At 41.7% G+C, this 21,147-nt stretch overlaps 1 protein-coding gene across 2 annotated transcripts; it reads left to right on the forward strand.

Moving 5' to 3' along the window:
- Window positions 1-12,747: 12,747 nt before the first annotated feature.
- nr2e1 (nuclear receptor subfamily 2, group E, member 1) lies at window positions 12,748-19,603 on the forward strand. Of its 2 annotated transcripts, none has more exons than XM_041064608.1 (9): window positions 12,748-12,808; window positions 15,659-15,804; window positions 16,583-16,670; window positions 17,277-17,512; window positions 18,043-18,189; window positions 18,436-18,532; window positions 18,688-18,837; window positions 19,060-19,165; window positions 19,441-19,603. In XM_041064608.1, the coding sequence occupies exons 1-9, from the start codon at window positions 12,748-12,750 to the stop codon at window positions 19,601-19,603; spliced, it is 1,194 nt and encodes a 397-aa protein (XP_040920542.1). The 2 variants fall into 2 exon arrangements, with proteins under 2 accessions (XP_040920542.1, XP_040920543.1); XM_041064609.1 differs by having other exon boundaries at window positions 12,751-12,775.
- The last annotated feature ends 1,544 nt before the right edge of the window (window positions 19,604-21,147 follow it).

The raw sequence follows: 21,147 nt of genomic DNA on the forward strand, positions 1-21,147 counted from the left end.
TTATTAATTGACCTGTAACAGTATTAAACTGTTACTGTAATACTGAGGCATCGGTATGTAAGCAGAATTTTGCTGTTGTAAACCGCAGGTCGTAGCAAGTCCATGTGGAGCTGGTTTTAACTACTTTATATGCTTATAGGTGTGTAGTTAATCCAAAAGGTCCCAACCTGGGGGTTGGGCCCCTCTAAAAGGACACAAGATAAATCTGAGGGTTTGTGATAAGGACTAATGGAGTATGGAAAAGAAGAAGAAGAAAAAAAAAAAAACAAAGTTCTGCTTCATAAATTCATACTCATTTACGGACTTTCCTCTATTTTTTTTCATGAAATATAACACTTTTATCTCTTTTGTTGTCATAAATTATTTAAATAAAGCCGTACAAAAAGTGTAGATTAAATCACTCTTGGAACTTTTAGTCAAAGATACCTGTAACATGTCAAGGGTCTTCAGTTTATTATGTGTTTTTTCATGTAAAATCTTAACTTGAACTGGTGACTAGTAATTGTGGCGGTATCAGACTGGACAATCACAAAGGGGTTAACTCAAACCAGTTCAGCCTTAAACTTGGCTCTTGGCGTGGGGAGAGAAAATAGCTGTAAAGTTATGCAGAAGTTATTCTTCATCCTTCGGGCCGTCCCTAATCCGCCAAAAACCTCATTCTTTCATCGGAGAACTGTGCCTCCTTTCTTGTTCCCCCCTCTCTATACAACATAAAGTCAGACTGCATTTAATGGTTATGTCGGGATGGGAGAGGGGCTTTCTTCTTCCCCTTTTCTCCAGAATATTGCCCTTTTCGTCGTGTGAGTCTCCCAACCCGCAGGGACCCCCATATTCTTCCCTCCGCGTCTGACTCGAATCACAAACTAACCCTGATTTTCACCACTTTGCTGGGAATTGCTGGGAGTGATAATAGAGATTTCGCTTTCATTTTATACGCTTGACTTGGTTATTGTTGCTTTTCTCCTCTCCCGTGATTCTCCCCTTTTCCAGGGATTAGCCCTGACTTCGCCCGCTATACTGGCCGCCGAAGTGCCCCTGAGCCCCGGGATGACAATTGATGCAGATCAAGGCAGGCCTATTCTGAGCCTTTGAAAGGCACAGATCTGAGTCGGGTTGAAATGAAAGAGTTTTAATGGTAGAAACGGATGCTCCTCGGTTTGCTACCCACAAGTTAAATGTTTAATTTCAGATTCAGAGTTTTTAGGTTGTTGTGTTGGATGATGTTGTTGGCAAAAAAAAGGAATTTGATAAAGACTGAGCTGTAAGTAGACCAGCATAGTCGAGATAGACTCAAGACTGTATGGTCACGATGGTTCCAGTAAGGATAGAGGTGGTGAGATTTGTGAGACACAAATCTGTGTCTAGTTGGGGCCCTTCTCATGTTTCAGATGCTCATCAGTTGTGAGCAGCTCCACCAAAGAGACATTTCCCCTTTAAACAGTTTGTAGCTCCACTGCAGCTACGACATTAAAATGCTGTTTACACACTGACTCATCATTACTGTCATTAAATGTCATGTTTAATAATGTGTCAATGACAGGGACAATTTTCTGCAAAGTGAGTACTTTCAGTTTTGATGCTTCAAGTACTGTAAACTTCTAATACTGGTGTACTTTTACTTATCTTAAATGTGGGACCTTTACTTTTATTGACATATTTTTCCATTAAACAAAGGATAAGAGTTAAAACAGGGTAAAGACAGAGAGTGTTGGAGGTGCTGACTGTGATGGTGATACAGGTCTTGCGGTCTATTAGCTCTACAGGTGTCACTGTCTCAGCAGTGCAACAGTCTGACTGTCTAGATCTGTTCATCACTGACATGTCACAGAAGAGAGGGTTTCGTGTATTTGCTGTGTCTCCCCCAATCAGACATCTCCGCAGCACTGTGAGAAGTTAATCTTTGTTGACGGTGTGTTGTGCACTCTTCCGTGGGCCGGGTTTGGTTGGGATCTCTCCTGGAAAGCCCGGTCTGTGCTCATATAGAGGGGGATAATTACCAAACACGCAGCCGACAGCAGCGACACAAAAGCCGCTTTGACTTCCTCACTGCTGGTCGCCTCCAGGGGATGGTCCCGCTCCCTGCTCACCCTGCTCACCCAGACCACTTCTCATCACTACTGAGAGGCAGAGACGTCTTGTTCCATAACAAGACACGAAACTGACTTCTTTCAGCTCCAGTGAACTGGACATAAACCCAGTCTGACAACCTCCAGTGCCCAAACAGAACAGAGAGAGGACGGGTGGGCTGGGACAGAGGACAAGAGAGGGGTGGGGGCGGCACACTCTAAATAAAGTTGTTATTCACTTTAATCTTACATCTTGGAGAAAAAAATTCCAAAAGAAATTTCCTTAAAATCGGACGTGCCATGTTCCAAAATGTAATCTGTGGCATCCAACATTTTTATCTGTCTGTTGTGAACCAAATGTTTATCAGCTTTTTTTCTCCCTGATGAGTAAATTTATGATTTCTCTTCACGGTCCCCTCAGAGCCACCTTCCCCCTTTCAGAGTTCAGTGTGTTACAGCACTGAAAGCACGACGTGCTGTAAATGTAATGGGCCGGGAGTGATTGTTTCTGACAAGCAACAAAATACGCTGTCCCTCCCCTCAAATTAGTCCCCCAGGAGGAGGTGGGGTGAGGGGTTCATGCCACAGGAGACGCATGGACAGGACAGCATGACAGCATGTAGTGTGAACATGCATGTGTCTTTCAGCATCATTTCTATTATGGGTGCATTTTCTTTGCTCTTTGATTGCTGCAGTGATTTAGTGTATAAATGTGGCTCACTGTGACCCACAGCTGGTGACTAATATTAAGAAACAACAACGACCGTAATCAAAGTCCGGCTAGTTTATATTTTTTCATTTTAAATGGCTGCTGACTGGTGTAGTGTTTTACAGTATATATGATGTGAAGGGCATAAAGAGTGTTCTTCGTAACTGCTTACTAAGAAACATCATTCTTCAACTCAAATTATCACATACAACGACAAAACAGTACAGCACACCACCATGGAGTCTTAACGAGTCACTTAAGGTAAAAATTTTGTGGTTTTGCTAAACCCCCAACGCCACATCAAGTCCACTGCCAAATTTAAGCTAATGCTCTCACTTTTAAGCATTACATTTAATACTGGTTTCACTCAGTTTATTCACTTTTGTTCTTCATTTAAAAATGAATGAATTCATTTCAGTCCTCTGGGACTGAAATTCAAAAGCGGAGAACAGATCCTGGGACGGCTTATGCCAGAAATTAAATTAATTTCTGTGGTAATGCATGCTGTTACAGAAACTAAAGTGGATGTTTAATAAACCTTTTGCTCCTGTAAGTATCTTTACATTTTGAATGTTTGAATGAAGACAACAACAGAATCCTAAAGAAGAAGTAGATAGCTGGTTATGAAGCTGTGTGATTTACAGTGGGCTTTGATATTTGGAAGTTCTTGGTAGAAATCCTTTTGTTTTTCAAAACTTGGGCAAGAAATAGTCTATAATAAAGTTGTCTTTATTTGAAATCTGTCCCAAATGCTTTAAATCTAATCCTGGTTTAAATACAGAAGATTTTTGACAAAAAAAATGTAAAAGGTGACGCTTGTCATGCCAAAGTTTGTAAAAGCAGAAGAGCAACATTACAGCTCCATGTGATCCAGCTAGATTATTCATAGTGGGCCAGGGATGAATAGGCAGTTAGCTAGTCAGTTAGCGAGGGGTTAGCTTTAAAGCAAGCCTTGATTTGTGAACGAGGGAGTAGGAGGAGTGGTGGAGGGCTTGGCGTTCAGGAAAGCCTCTCCTGGGCCAGAATAAAAGGATTTGGCCCAGATGCAGGCAGCGATGTTAACTTTGAGTGGCCCCTGTGGCTCAAGCTCAGTACCCCCCCTCTCCTTCTTACTTCCCAAGCCCCCAGGTTGCCTTTGCATGACATCATCCCCAAACTATGCCCCCCATACCCATGTGAATCTGAGCTGTCACAATCGGCAGCCACCCCCCCATTAAACTGTACTGCGCTGCAAACCCATACGTTTCTCTTTCCCCCCCCCTTTCCCTCTCTCCCTCTCTTCTTCTACCACCAATCTCCTCCCTTCTTCTTCTTTTTTAACCCCCAGAAAGGCATTGTTTGAGTCAGGGCTTGATCAAAAAACTGTTGCCCGCCAACCACAGGGCTTTCTGTAAATTCAATAAGGCCACCTTAAAGATTTTCCTAATTAATGGATGACATCTTTGGCTGGAGGAGAGGCGAGGCATTCTGCTCCAGCTCGCTCTTTGTTCGCCTCCTAATTAACTTTCCTAGGTCACTCAGGTCCCCGCAACCTGAGAGTGAAGAGCCCCCATTGAGGAGGGAGTTGTAAACTTACTTTTTTTGCCTCGGCACTTAAAAGGGGAAAGCAACTATAGGGAACAGAAAATATCCTATTTAAGTCCTTTGTGAGTGAACTGCTTGCACATGTTCCAATAAAGGAAGTCTTCTAAATAAGCTGCCATGTTGCTCTCCGCTCCCCCCCCTTTCTCCCTTATCCCACCTCTTTCACTCCCAGCTCCACAGAAAGGTTATGAATGATAGCTCTGGGTTGAGGGGGGTAAAGGGCCAAAGGACAGCATCTGGGCATTGTGGAATTGTGAGCATCTGAAACTTTGAGGGAATTTGAGGATGGGAAAGCACTGAGCTGCTGGGTGGTGGGGTGGACGACTGAGAAAATGTGGTGAATATGAGGGGGAAAAAAAATAAGTGCCTCTTTGCCCTCATCATTGTGTGGGTGTTTCTAAAAGACCCCATGTCTCCCAGCTGCTTTCATCACTTCTCATCTTTATCTTTATAAAGTAAAAAAAAAAAAAACACAACCACATGTGAAAGGCCTTCACATAACAACACAAACCAATCTGTTACTGCCATGTCCGTTTCTTTACTCATAATTGGACACAGATAGGGGCAATGTGCTTTACACTGCCTTTTGTTTAATTATGAACAGATATAATCTAAATTCAGTCATTACATTTGAACCGTGTGTACTAGGTGTGGTTTTAAGCCCAACCTTGATGTTATTAACAGCAGAATCAAAGCAATGAAAGCTGGAAAAGGAAAGCACTTATCCAAAATGATACACCTACATTATTCTCAAACGCTCAATCATTTTTAATTTGTTGTGTCACAACTCATAATCAGGCAGTGTATTTTTTAATGTGTACAGAGGTGTTCCTGTGTGGCACAAACAAGTGAATAGTTTAAGCACAGACCTTGATCACAGACAGCCAGATAATTAGTGCAGGAACGTCAGTCTCCCTTAGTACATCTGTAACCACACAAGGAGGGAACACTGTGTCAAAAATATTAGGAAACACATAAAGTATCATGGCATGTAACTTCAAAACGTCAGGTTTTCATAAGCAAAGAAAAAAAATCAGATAATCCAGTGGGTTTTTAGTTGGTTTGTTTAGTGTAAGCACAAGTTTCTTTAATTCTTCAGTTTATCTGAAAAAATCGAAATCATCAAATTTTGTGATTCATGATTTTCACTGTACAGCAGATGGAAAAATTGTACAGTAAAAAGATTTAAGGGAAAAAGAAGGGATGTGGGCTTCATTTGTCCTATTTGTTCTAAAAATCCATATCTATAGAGAACATGTTCACACTCCCATTATCTTTAGTAGAGTTCATTCACCAACTTATTACTCACAGAGGCTAAGGAACACTTTAAAAGACACATTCACGTTTACACAGTTAAACTCAGTTTGTATCTGTGGCTGGCAATATTGGTATTGTTAGATATGCGTCAGCCAGAAACTTTCAGTATAGAAATACTAAACTTGAGCTAATACCGGTCAAGCTGTACTATATACACAGTCACCCACCAGTGACCCATGCTCATCAATATTCTCATCATGTCACCTGACACACACTCACACACTGACCCACATCTCTTCAAAGAGCCTCATATGACACATTATGCCCCAGTCTGAATCCAGATGAGGTCACAGGCCCTGATTCTATCAATGAATTACCAGTCCCTGTGTGTCTTGGTGCGTGGGTGTGTGTGTTAAGACCTGTGAGGTGAGCTTGAGGGTCCTAAGACAGCTCCTGTGCATCAGGAGGGACCCTGAGGGTTAATGACGAGTGGAAACTGTGACCCCAGACCGTGACCGCTGAACCTGACCTGTGGAGCCAGCAGGACAACATCAGGAGAAGCAGGGCAGAAGGGAGGCTGACTGCTGAACAGAGCTGGATAAACAGCAGAGTGACTGCCGGAGTGACTCCAGGTGAACCACTACTTTGGAGGGAGCTGATGACAGCCATTCTGTGGTTAATCTGTCTGACGGCCGCGACCACTGTTCACACTGCTGCTGCTTGCATGAACGCCACATGGAACTTACTTTTTTTTGGTGATGTGCCTCTAAAAGGCAGTAAACTGTAAAAGTCCCCCTCCATTTAAAAAAAATGTTTTGCTTATTGTTACTTCATTGAGTCGTTTGAGATCACAACCATTAAATTAGTTTCTTCTGTCTGTTACTCTCTTTGATTGTAACTGAAATTCACAACTCAGAATGGACGACTCTGCCCACTACAGCCAAACTTCGTTTGTTGTGAGAATTTGCACGTTTGTCCTTTCAATTTGATTTAAATTGGCTTACGGATCTATGAAAACACACCGATCCAAAAGATCTTCTATATATTTCACCCACAAATCTACTCAACATTTACCTCTGCATGACTGTAACCTGTGTTTTCAGCTCTGGCAAATCCTGGCACTTTCACACACCACAGGCAGAATATTAAATGAACTGTAGATACATTGATCACATGTAGCTCTCACATGTTTGTCTTTGCAGTGTGAACAGACTAAGCCCTTCTACTCAGCTGTCATAATTTGTTAACGAGTCTTTTCAGGGAGGGAAAAAAGAAAAAGAGAAGACCGAAAAAAAGAAAAGAAGGCTCTTCACGACTGACTGAAAGCAGAGGTCCATCCAGAGAGGGAACCCAGGGGCGACATCAGACCGATTTCAGACCAGCCCGTGATGGCATCTCTGTATATTTTAATATTAATGACCCCGGCCGCAAAGCCGCCTCTAAGCCTCCAACAGGTGCCCCTGCCCCACTCGAGTCTGAAAACCCCAGGATCATTCAACATCCCACTATCCACCACCACCACCGGGCAATAAAGACTGCAAATGAAGAGGATGAAGGTAGAGAGGAGGGGAAAAAAGACATAAAGAGTGGAAGGGGAGTTAGAGAGTCAGCCATCTCTTGCAAATAAGTTTTTGAGTCACTTTCCCCAGCTGAAACACGGGTCGATATTTTTCCCCCCCTTGAGAAAGAGATTGACTTTTGTTTGGAGTTTGTGAGAAGTGGGAATCAGAAGCGGGACAATGGGACTCCCCACGGTGAGAGGCTGAGAGGAGCCATCTCAAATCAGTCAGCCAGGGGACTGACTAATCCGTCCATTGTCCCTCCCCAGCCACCGGCCGCACATCAACACATTCGCCCCCCATTGTCCCCCACCCTCATGCAGCGGGATTTGCTCTCCCCAACAGCCAGTTTTGTCCACGGCAGTTCGAGCGGAAGTTTCTCACTGACAATTTGCCCCAAATAGATTTGTCAGAGCGTCCAACTGCACTGCACCGACTTGTGGGTTTCTGGGTTTGGGTCCTGGGCCTGTAGGTTTTTTTTTTTCTTTTTTTTTTTTTGGAAGGGGGGACTCTAACATAGTCAGGCCTTAGCATGTGTGTGTGGTGTGTGTGTAAATGTGTGTAAAAGTGTGCGTGTGTTTGCGTGTGTGTGCACACAGAAGTGTGTCTAGATCCTCCGGTGGAGGAGATGGTGTGAGGCCAGGAGTAAAGTCATTTGGGTGATAGTCCTGAGGGATTTAGGACTTTGGGAAATCCAGTTAGGAGGGTTTACTACAACTGATGAGAAAAACTGACATGATATCTGTGTCTCTTAATAAATCAAGTTCTGTATGGCACCAACATGTCCAGGCTGCAGCTTTCAGTGACCAATGAAGCCACCATCATGAAAAAAAAATGCCCACTTGTTGAGTTACAGAGATACTGTCAACACTTTCAGTCTTTACACTTGTGGGAAATTATTTATTTATGAGCCAATTCACTGCAATGAACACGGCTTGGGTTATCCTAAAAAGAGTTTGTCATCACGTTTGGTGAAATAAAGTGAAAATGTATTCAATAAAGCTTGTTGTAACAAGAAATGTGGCACAGAAATGCTACATCAAAATGTAAAGTGTGTCCTTAATAAGAGGAAGTTACACAAAACAGACTCAGTGGAATGTAAAGAAATAAAAAAAAGTATGATTGTTTAGGATTCCCCTGTACTGATGGATGATTGTAACTCTGATGAGTCACCCTTTATAGATGGTTTATAAGCTGAAATGAATGATATAGTTGTTAATAAATCATTTACAAATGTTTCATAAATAAATAAGTAGTTAGTAATAATAAGAACAACCTTTGGGTTGTCAGCTTGTGAAATATCCCTCTCTTCCCTTTCTCTTTGGTAATAATGCATTTAGAAATGCTGGAAATCTCTTAATGAATACATGTGTGTTTTACTCTTTTTGACAAGCGATCAGGTCTTCAGTTATTCATGATAATAAGTTGTTAATAAATAAATTTTGGTCCAGATTTTCCAGAGGGTAAACAGTCAAGCATCCTGCAAGAAGAGAAACCACCAGAAGATTTGTTTTTTAATTTGGCAACCCAGAATCTGTTCTTGTTTTTCTATAAATTAAATGATTTATTAACTATAAATGAAGCCATTAAACAGTTCATAAAAAGCGACTTATTAGAAAGTGGCACCAGTTTTCTGTATGAAGTTGAAGGCTTAGTAGGCCTCACAATGCTGGATCCTGACTGACTTCATTCACAGGCCTGAGTGATCATCAGGACCAGAACAATCAGGGGAAATGTGAAGTTAGTCAAAGTTTGAAAGAGCTGGCTCTCTTATTGCAATAACGAAATCACAGCCAAATCTTAACAGAATCAAGGCCTTGGACCCCTGTAAACCCTGAACGAGCATGTGGACAGGTAACCTGCATCTGTTTAGTGACTCCTGTTGCAGAACTGTCCGTGGTGCTGAAACCAAGCTTCATGTTTAGCTCTCATTTGAAAACTTTAATCATGTCTAACACTATCACGTATTAATATGATCTCAGATAGGTCTGTTGACATTTTGTTAAAGTTTTTTTCTAATTTACCTTCAGCCCAACACACATCCCATTTCACTGACTGTATCTCTCATCAGAACACCCAAGGGAATGTTTCTTTACAGTTGAGACAATCATCTCCTGAGCTGAGTGTCTGAGGCCTTTGAGATGACTGGCTATGATCTCCCCGGTCATTTTAAAGGACGTATGGCTGCATGGGCTTTTAGTCGGCTTGAACTCTCCCCATTATTTGCTCTCTGGAGCTTAGTGACTTCTCCCTAAAGCCAATTGGTTTACGCCTGGTCGGTTAGGGGCCTGCACAAGTGATAGCAGGGCATAAAAAGATGGTTAAACCACGGCGTCCAGTCGGTGATTGACTACAGCAACAACAATCTCACATACACTGTAAATGCCAAAAAATTGGATTTTCAACATCTTTAAGGGCTGTATTGTTGCTATCATTTCCACATCATTAACATGTTTGTAAGAGGTGGAAAAAAACATCAACAAATGAGTAAACTGAGTATATTACAACATCCCATTTATATCTGACTGTTTTGGTTTTTTTTGTTTGTTTGTTTTGTTTGTTTTGTTTTTTTCTACTTTGTAGGATGTCAGGATATTCAGGACAAGTATGGTCTTTTCTGTATTATTTTCTTTTGACTTCTGTTGGACTCTCACTCGTTTGTCGTTGTTGAAGTCCATCTTATAGTATGTCAAGTATCAGCATACTGATGCAGACCACCACCCCACCCCAAAAGAACAGATACACAATCCACTGCCCCCTTTGTTAGCGTCATTTCATTGACTGCTGGAGGAGAACAGAGTCACTAATACAAAAAAAGTGAAAGAAGGCAACCCCGGCAACCATGATGTTGGTTATATTTGTGTAAAGGCTATCAGTGAATGACGAGGATTAGGACGAGTTAAGGAGATTATGTCACACATTCACCATTCACCCAGCTCAGCAGCCACCCACACACACATGCACACACACACACACACACACACACACACACACACACACACACACACACACACACACACATCACACACGCGCATTCAGGAATAACTGAAAAATGTTATTGACATGTGAGAATGGCAACGAGATTTCCAGTATTTGCAATTTAGAAACGTGAATTCTGCTGTTGGGAAGTTTACTGTATCATTTTGTAAATTAATCACCAATTAAACAAACAAGTGGTCGTTACCCACACAGAACTAATCATTAAAAAATAAAAGTTGGGAAAATAGTCCACATAATAAAGGCGCATTATAGTCTTTATTGTGCGGACTATTTATAGGAGATAAAAAAGCACAATATGTGGCTGCAAACGTCCCATTGAGGACCAAAGGCTTTCAGTGGGTCTCCGCAGGAAAATCAAAGGAATATCATAGTGATTTCTCCTCAGGCTTGTTAGTCTCCAGTCGTAGCTGTTCAGCTAAAGGGCAGGTTGAAAGACACAACAATGGCTAATTGCAATTAACTACGCCTCTCCGCCTCGCCCCTGTCCGCTTAAATCGACACTTTGTGAGTCCATATGGCCATCAGTGTACCGTGGGAATGAACACAATTAAAAACAGAATATGGATTTCTGGAGTTACACGGTGAAAGCGCAGCAAGCTGTCAAGGTCAGAGTGTCAGTGAGCGGGCCCTGCAGCCCGGCCCACGACCCTCCGGACAACCGGGCACGGTCTGCACCCCGGTGTCCAAAATCCAGTCACTGACTACAGTGTGCGCTGGGAGGTGTACAATGACAGGGTGAACGGAAAAAACAACTAAAACCAGTTTACGCACTAATTTAAGACACATGAGACAATGAATCCATTTTTAATGAGCATGCTCAGTGTTGTGTTGAAGTGTGGGTGAATATGTGTAGTACAAAATAGTAAACAAAAAACGAAACTGCACTAAAATAAAAGCTAAGTTTAAAAGTTATGACTGTTATTATTGTTATCACAACTATTAGAGCTTAAATATACTACTTAGATGTTTAATTTGTTTGCCCATTTTATTTATTTAATATGAATCATTATAAACTACAATATTTAAAATTAAAAGGGAAAAGTCAAAGGACAGCACAATGGGGGAAAGTCAACACTTTAAATTTTCTTTCTTTTTTTTTTTTTTTACTAACGAAATTGATTTTTAAAAAGTCCTCCGTTTTTCTAATCATTAAATCACACTCCAGGAGCAGGGTGGCAGTACTCTGTCTGTATATTACTGTCAAACTAACGAGCTCTAACTTCAGACTGACCGCATTAATCAATCGATCAAATCAAATCCTTTGAACTGATGAAGCCAAAGAGGCCAAAAAATAACAGCCTAAAACACCTGCAACAGGTTGGAAAACCCAGTGATCAGTGAAGCTCAAAACGGCTTCAAAATCAACCACTAACAAAGGAAAGACAACTTTCTTATGTGCGGCAACACCTCCCCATTCCCCCTCACAAAAAGGGTGGGACATAAAACTACGTTCCTGGATTGTTACGATAAGACTGAATATTTTTGATGTAACCAGTTCTTCAGAAGTATTTGGTATTTTCAATATCCAATTCATCTTTAATATAGCTACTTTTTTTTTTATCTGCACTATTTCTCCCTAAGCTGTTTGAATGATCAGTGTCTTTAGTGGGCCCCAAGCACTTCTCCTTATCCTGGAATCTTAAGGACTGTATATGTAACACAATCGTTTTTGGAGCTTGTTCTTATTTGTAGGAAATGACAAGCATGATACGGTTTAATGTCTGTACCCCTGGGTGACAAATTCAAATAAGTAAATCTTAGGGTTAAAGCAAATTTAAATGTTTGCAAGATGCAAGTTTTTTTTTTTTTTTTTTTTTTTTGCCTCTGGATCCATGAGCAAGGCACTCCACATCTCTCGCAAACACACACACACACACACACACACACACACACACACACACACACACACACACACACATTCACACGATCAGTCAGTCACACACACGCCAGTGACGTCAGGCTGGAGTTTGGAGTAGAAAGCCAAGTGGATGAAGGAAGTGGAGATCTCCACCCTCCAGCCTCCCCCTGACACTTCTCATAAATATTACCAAGGCTTATTTGGGGAACTCGCACCACAAAGTCACATCGTGTCCTGGTTTTAACAAGCTTTCATCTGTCAGAAAATCCGAAAATTGATTTTATTTTCCCTCTTCTTTCCCATCGGGTTGGCACCGTCGGATGCGCTCCAGGCAGCGTTTCTCCAACTCTTAACTTTATGCACCGGCTGTTGCTCCCCGAGCTGGAAGGCTGCTGTCGGCGTTAACCTGTCTCTGTCCTGCGGGCTGCAGTCTTCCTCTCCGCCCGTCAAGGGTCCTCGCACGTCGGAGGCGAAGACTGTCTGGTGCAATGTACCATCGAGTATCTTAATTTGGGCTCGTCGATCGGAGATCCACTCTGTCAAGTTGAGCAACTCGGGACTTTGATTTGCCGATCTCATCGCTGCCGGTGAAAAAGAATTCAAGGAAAGTGCTGCGGTTTCACAAATTTGATTGTTTTTGTCATCAAAGAACAAGAAGAGAAATAGGAGATTTTTTTTTTTTCGTTCTGAACTTTACTATAAAGTCGAGTATCCATGATGAGCAAACCCGCCGGCTCAACAAGTGGCTGCTTGGATATTCTGAATGTCAAATCAAGTAAGTGTCGCTTTTCTCTTTTCCTGACGCTTGTGAAGAAAACTGAGCGTGTGTTAGAGCAGGCCTGAGGAGTCTGCAACAGGCCTTTCTCTGGAGAAAACAAAATGAAAGTTAACATAAAGCTGCTGTGCGTGGACAGCACGGTCACTGACACGGCTTTATGTCTCTCATGTCATCAGAGATTCACCACAATAATTAAGTCGTTTCATTCCTCACGGTCTTACAGAAATGTGAGTAGTGATCCGTGGGGGATAGCTGTCGTCCGTTTATTTTTCCGAGCACACAGACACATACACGTACACACACACACACCTACACACACACTCACACTTGTCTGCGAAAACTTGTGCCTGTGACCAATAATTAAAGCGCATTCAGGCTGATTGGAAAAGAAATTTTCTTCAGAAATATAATTTCCGCACAGCAGATCACGCGTTTTAGAAGAAAGAAATAATAAACTGTGCCCATGCTCTGAACATTCCCCTTAAAGAGCTCCATTTGCGTCCCACTTGATGCCACTTGTTGCCTGTAATTTCATTTTCAGTAGCGTCTTGAAAAGAGTAATGATACAATAAATCGAGGGATATTTACTGTTAATTAGATTTTCAGATATATAGCTATAAGAGATTCTTCTCTTAGACAAATGAATAAAACAGCGCTCAACTGTCTTTAGAGGCGTGATTGTCTGCATGCGCGCGTTTCTACACTACTGTAAAAAAAAATTTAATTAGTTTAATAATCAGGGATCTATTTAAGGTTTTTAAGTTACATTTTTTAAAGGTTTTCTTGTGATAATGAAGAATTTCTTGTAGTTTAAGGGTTAGGTTTAATTGCAATAGGTGTCTTTTTTCTTAACATTTGCAATTATCCTTCTATTAGGCCTCATAACGAATTCAAACGAAATCACACTTATAACATAGGTATATATAAGTAGGCTATTGCTTTGCTTCAAAAGAGAGGAAATTATCTTTTACGTCTCCATTTGCCTGTGTTTCTCCTTCAGTAACCAAATGTGTTATTCAGGTCAACTTCTGTTATGTGTCATCCTCAAGTACTCACATGTATTCAGATTTCCGTAGATGACCAATATGATTAAATTAGAATAAAACAACTCAGGCTGCAACAGTGGAACTACTGTCATTCAAGTTCACATCCACATTATGGGTGGTCAGTAGAAACATGTCCTTCTCTCAGTAAAACGTAATTTCCAGTTCGTTTAGCAGGTTCTCGCCTTGATGGTGATTACGTTAATAGAATATGCCATATATCTTCAAGCAATTACTGCACACAATGGAGACGAATTGGACCCCCACAGGGGGAAGTTAAATACATTTCCCCCCTACACAACACAATCGTGCGTCATATTATTTAAGTGACTCTACGCAAACAGAGTTTTATATTTGTTCGAGCTTTTCTTGTTGAACTTCTGCGCCCTTTCCTTCATCCTTGATTTAATTACGCTTGAAACTTATTTTTGGGAGCGCGCAATTGAACTTGACATGCACAGCCTTGGTTTGTTTAATATAATCTACTCAACAAGTGACTCCAAACAGTACAGTCACGGGTTTTATTACAATTTAAAAAAACAAAACAAAAAAACATATATGTAGTATTTACCTAAACTATAGACATCTACGAATGGCGTTATCCCTAATTACACAGCAGTTCGATTTTTCTTTTTTTTTTTTTAATTCTTGTAACTAGATTATGACTTTCAACAGGACAGCTCTGCCTCATGAGGAAACTCCTAACAGATATAAATGCTACGTGCAAAGTTGTCTCTCCCTGTCTTATAGCAATTACACGGCTGTGGCCTACAGTTAAATAGCCTACATGGCCCTCTGATTCTTAATAATCCGGCAATTGAAGCCCTATAACTCTCTCCTGAAGTCATTGTTTTTGCTGCTGAGTAGTTATTCCCATGCTACCCTTTTTGACGGGTCACTGGTGAATCAGTGAGCAGGTGGCAAAACGTCAGTGTAATTACATAGACGGCTTTTCCCTCCAGAATAATAAAAAAGACTCCCTCATATGCATACAAATATACCTCTTCTTAATAGATTTGAATACAAAATCTTCACAAAAAATCACATTTTTTTCATCTACACCGGGGTCGATTTACATACACTTCATTTGAGTTGGTGAAACGAGTTGGTGCGCATTATTCTCATGGTGCAGTGTCACTCCCTAATCCTGGGGCCTATAGACCTGCGGGATAAAGCAGCTGTCGAGTCCCATTATGAAGGGGAGTTGGCAGCTTGTCGAGATCCAGGCAGTCAGACGAGGTTCAATGGGGGAAAATCATTAAGTTAACACTTTCCCCTAATGTCTCCATTGTGCGCCCTCAGGCCATTGTCTTAGAGAGCTCAGATATGACGCTTCCCACCGGACTTTATTCTTGAAATGTGCGCAGTGAATTCCCATGGTCAGACTAGGCGCGGGGTGCTGTCCAGTGTGTGAGTGTGTGTGTGTGTGTGTTTTGTGTGGTTGTCGGACAAAAACAATTTGTAGGACGATTGGTCCGTAGCTTCTCTGGGTGTCAAAACAAGTTCATTTTTGGCATTTACTGTATGTACACAGCGCCAATTCAAATAGTTGCCCAACTGCGAAACCCACTTCAAAAGGACTACAGAATTAAACTGCAAAACTCCGAACAAGCACGATTTTCTCAAGTTTTGTGCCAACTTTGAAACCTGTTCTTGCAATTTATCCACATTTCCAGTCTTCATGATGAAGCGACAATGGCGATTTTCAGTGAGATTCGTCTTCATTTGAAATTGAGCTGAGTGCCGTCCAGTGCTTGATAACTCATTGAACATGACATCTAATTGAAATTTGGGCCTTTCCCAGGTCGGATTCTGGACATCCCATGCAAAGTGTGCGGCGACCGCAGCTCAGGGAAACACTACGGTGTTTACGCCTGTGACGGCTGCTCGGGATTCTTCAAGAGGAGCATCCGCAGAAACAGAACCTACGTCTGTAAATCCGGCTCTCAGGTGAGGCCTCCTTACAGATCATTCACGTCCTGTATGCTCATTTATCCTTTTTTTTTTAACCTTGGCCTACAGTAGTTGTTACAAATGTGCCCTCGCCATAGACGAGTCTTAAATTGATAGTTTCCCTTTTATAATTTTAATCGAGGTACAAGCGAGAGGGGCACGGGGAACTCAAGAAAGAAACATTAAAACTCAAACTAAGTGAGCATTCAGTACTCACTCATACTGATATGCGTATAGGTATTTTTTTTACACTGACCAAATGATATCTAAGCAACCAGCACTGCATTTATCTCCAGGGAAATGTGTATGCTCTGGCTATAAGTATCTGGTTCACGTCCAAAAACCATCAGGGACTATTAGACTTTACGCACGGAATGCGGAATTTTACGCGCAGATTTGTGTTTGCTTTACTCCTCTGGCGCTGTGTTAAGTCTCTCTTGATGAGCCTAATTGTGTCATGCCTGGGCCATTAAGTGCTGGGCTAAACACCTCGCTGCTGTAATATATCAGGTGTAATCCAATCTAATGTGATGACTCGAAGGCGAGGATTTAGGTAGCAGAGGGCGGGATAGAGTACTTATCCACCGGGATGAGACCGCTCTGGAGCCGCAGGGGAGTAGGCCGATGACTACAAGATAATAGCACGATCTTTCACCTGGAGATTGGCCTCCCAGGAAGATAAATAGCACGAAGCTTTCTGTCGTGCACGCCGAGAGAAATTCAACTGAAAACTATAACCCCTTTCTTTTCTCCCGCTCTCTCTTTCTCTGTACAGGGCGGTTGTCCCGTAGACAAAACTCACAGAAACCAATGCCGAGCGTGCCGTTTGAAGAAGTGTCTGGAAGTGAACATGAATAAAGACGGTAAATGGACATAATCGAATTATCACTTTGGCCATAGACACGCCATGCAGTGGGGTTTGGACTGGGCAAAGTGTATTAAGGCTGTTAATCAAGGCTCAAAAGAAGTTGATAATTACCTAGTCTTTACTTGTTTTAAAGGGGATATTATCAGGGTTGGACTTATCCGCTGGGATGGGGGCGGGGGTGGGGGGGGTGGAGGGACACTGATTGGCCAGTGAGTCCAGTCCTGGAACAGGCACGCAGCACGCTCTCAGGCGCACCCCGAATAACAGCTACACATAAAGTACCGGTATAAAAGAAAAAAACAAAACAACTTAGGGATGTTTTTTGACAGTCCTCTGGTCTACCAAGATTTGTCCCCCTAAGCCCCATGGCCAGTCCTACACTGGATATTATTTTTGTTACTGTATAGGAGCAGGGCGCTGATGGATTACAGCTCATTTCTCCCTATACACAAACAACATTCTCACTTTGAATTTAATTAATTTTAGGAACAGGATAATAACAATCCTCTGTGAAAACCGCGATAAAGAAATTAGATAAACAAGTCACTACTCCTGCAGAGATCTTTCCGTCACTCTGTGCACCTGCTGTCCCGTTTCACAGCCGTTCAGCACGAGAGGGGGCCCCGGACGTCCACCATCCGCAAACAGGTTGCCCTATATTTCCGGGGCCACAAAGAGGTGAACGGATCATCGACCCATTTCCCGGGATCCTCTCTGCCCGGCCCTCCCTTCTTCACCACGGTCACGCAACTGGAGCCTCACAACCTGGAGATGAGCACAGTAGCCACCACACCAGAGAGACAGGCCATTGTGGGACTGGCACAGCCCACCCCGAAGGTATATTTTGGGATGTTTTTAACAATAAATTTTTAATAATTTAAAAAAAAAAACTCGCCCTGGATTTAATAGCTGCAAGCTCCACTTGACTCATACATAGCTGTCCACGTCTAAGTAAATAGAGATCACTGATCAATTTGTATAGTGTGCTTTTTAAAAAGTTTTTACTGTGGATTTATAGCATTTAATGTCATTTTTAAAATCTAGAATTATCAGAATATACAATCCCTAAACAGTTTATGATATTCTATGGATATTTCTATTATAGCCTTCCTAAATGTTATTATAGGATTACATTTTTTTTTTCCTAAGGGTGAGAAGTTGAAATTCTTGTCCCTATTTAGCAGCGTGTAAGAGCCTCAAATCCGCCAATTAGATTTTTCACTGTAAATCCACCACAAGCAACACTAATAATTATAAAACCAGGTGCAGGGGCTTGGAATTTGACCGTTGCTGTGTGGGCCAATCTCTGAACTGAGTTTCAACATGACACAAGCGGATGGTGACGATAACGATAATCTTTCTTCCAGTATCCCCATGAAGTCAGCGGTACCCCCATGTATCTCTACGAGGTCGCGACGGAGTCTGTGTGCGAGTCGGCGGCGCGCCTCCTGTTCATGAGCATCAAGTGGGCAAAAAGTGTTCCCGCATTCTCCACGCTCCCTTTATCTGACCAGGTACACTTAAAAAAAAAAGGGTCAAGAATCGATCTGATCGACAACTGATGCCTCTAAGATATTATACTAGATGTCAGATGATATTAGAAGCAGGGACTTTCACCAGCCTGCTGATAAAACAGCCTTCATGTTTCATGCACGAATGTAGCACTGGTACTTAAAAGGCTTCAAAAGGGCTTAAAACACATTAAATCGGTGCTTCATTCTGCTGTACAGTTTAACACCGAGACGACTCCTGTTTTACAGCTGATTCTGCTGGAGGACGCTTGGAGGGAATTATTTGTTCTGGGCATCGCGCAGTGGGCCATCCCTGTGGACTCTACTACTCTTCTCGCGGTTTCTGGTATGTACAAGGCACTACAGAACTTATCTGAACACAGGCCACTACAGGCCTCATGCAAGCTTAAATGTGTTAGAACAGTCAATGACTGCATAGGCTACTGCAGCAGTGTCATCCTGCATAATGACATTTTCCATATTCTCCATATTTACTAATAGGAATGAACACTGAAAACACAGAGTCCCAGAGGATGAATAAGATCATGTCTGAGATTCAAGCACTTCAGGAGGTGGTCACGAGATTCAGACAGATGCGTCTTGATGCCACAGAGTTCGCCTGTTTAAAATGTATCGTGACATTCAAAGCTGGTGAGTACTATTCTCCTTCTGGGTATTGTACAGTATTGTCATTAAACTTTACATGGGTTCTAAGTCTCATAATGGCTCCTTATTTCTACTAATATGCCCATGAGCCCCTTTCTGCCTGAGCCACACTCTGCAGAATAAGAGCAAATGTTTCTACAGCTGCTTAATTAACATTATGCCTTTATCACACCAGCACCTTTTTAAAATCCTGCCTCTGTCTTACAGTTCCTATGCATGGCAGCACTGAATTAAGAAACTTCCGCAACGCCAGTGCCATTGCTGCACTACAGGACGAGGCACAGCTCACTCTCAACAGTTACATACACACCAGGTAAGATTTAACTGAGATGATAAACCAGTGAAGCTGTACGCACACGTTGCACCGTCTCCCGCATCTAACTATAAGCAGCCACATTCATTATAAAGTTAATGAGGCAATAAGCCACTGTCATTTCCTGTAATTTTGCACAGGTGCAACAGTTGAACCACGTTTTTAATTGGCAGCAATTTGTCACAGATGTGCCTTAATTGGCGAGGCAGCGTCAGACCGTCTGCACAAAGACCCAGAGAAAACAGGCTGTTTTTGACCCCGGTGATGTGTTTCAGGTACCCGACTCAGCCCTGTCGCTTCGGAAAGCTGCTCCTACTCCTGCCGGCACTACGCTCTGTCAGCCCGTCCACCATAGAGGAGGTGTTCTTCAAGAAGACCATTGGAAACGTGCCCATCACCAGGCTCCTCTCTGACATGTACAAGTCCAGTGATATATGAATTCTCACTATCTGTCTAGTGCGCATGGAAAAGACCTGAGCTGAAGGCCTAGAGATCCACCCAGCAGTCGACAGAATGTCAAATCATAGCAGGTGTAACTATGGGCTGAATTTTTGCTGAGCACAAAATCTCTTTGGCTATCTTAAAATAGCCTGTTTAGGCCTAGGCTCCACTGAAACAAAGACTGCAACACAGCCGGAATTCACCAAGTAGCCTGTTAACAGTTGGTGTAGTTAAGGATTAGCTTGTAATTTTCATTATAGAATTGCCTGTATGATACTGAAAACTGCAGTCTCTGGTGTGGGCAAAGAGCCTACAGTGTTTAAATATCGCCTAAAGACTCTGGAGAGCATCTGCCAAGTATGTCTGACAAAGAAATGTTATATATTAAGAAGTTATTCGAGTGTCTGTGAGACCAATGAGCTTGAAGACCAATTCAATCTTTAATTGCTGTGTTCAATCCCAATGGAGGAAACCAAAAAAGATGGCGCATGCATAATGGGGCATGTGAGTCGCTGTCCCTCGATCCGGTGCTGAAACCAAACGCATGGGGCAACGACGAGGAGGTGGCAACTCTATGAAAAATTTGCGGGGCAGAGACTTTTTTTAAAGGATATGCTTGCATTGCCTCCTGACTGTAAAACTACATCCACCTGATGACGGTCTTTGTATTTAAGTGGTTACTGTCCTGTTTGTGTTGGTGTGTCCTGTCAGAGGCGCAGCATTAAAATGTTTAGGTCGACTTTGTGAAGTTAGACACTAACACTGGATAAAAAGAATATTCAGCACTTGGGAATGTTTTTGTGACCTGTGATGTTTTTATTCTGTTGTAAATACTTAGAGTTATAACTATTTAGAGTTGTAACTAAGAGAATAAAATACACTGAATTAAACTGTTTTCATATAAGATAGATATAAAACTACCAGCTGCAGTTACAAGGCATGTTTGTACTTCATATTCTTGCAAATACTAGTGTCACTCTACTCAGATTTAATTTTGTCATTAAGTATAATTTCAAAAGATTTTGCAGTAACATTTTATTATAAGAGTCTAAAACAAATGCTTAAGTAATTAATAACTAATGTATAAGTCATTAAGTGATTTAATGCATGATGTATCGTGAAGTAAGAAACAATCAAGTCACTATGAGTTTATGTGATGAGTTAAAGCATAATGGATCATCAATTAATGGCCATTCATTTACACTTACATTACATTATTTTTTATGCCACCAAATGAGTTTTTTTTTGCTTGTTTTTTTTTTATCTAAGCATCTTCATACATGTTGCTGCACGACAGTCCTCGATTTTTGAGGTGGCACATGAGTTTTTAAAATATTGTTAGAATGGACAGACATGTTTAAGCTAACAGCAGGGCCAAAGAACTACCAAATAAACAAATTTCATTGGCATTAAATTATTATACGTAATGCATTAGTTATGAATTATTTAAGCATGTCTTGTACCTGTATTATAAAGTGTTGCCGATTTTCCTTTACGATTAGTCCAACGTATTTCTAAATCAAAACTCAGGAGAGTTGAAA

This window comes from Toxotes jaculatrix, chromosome 19 (genome assembly GCF_017976425.1).
Source record: "Toxotes jaculatrix isolate fToxJac2 chromosome 19, fToxJac2.pri, whole genome shotgun sequence".
Lineage (NCBI taxonomy): Eukaryota > Metazoa > Chordata > Actinopteri > Toxotidae > Toxotes > Toxotes jaculatrix.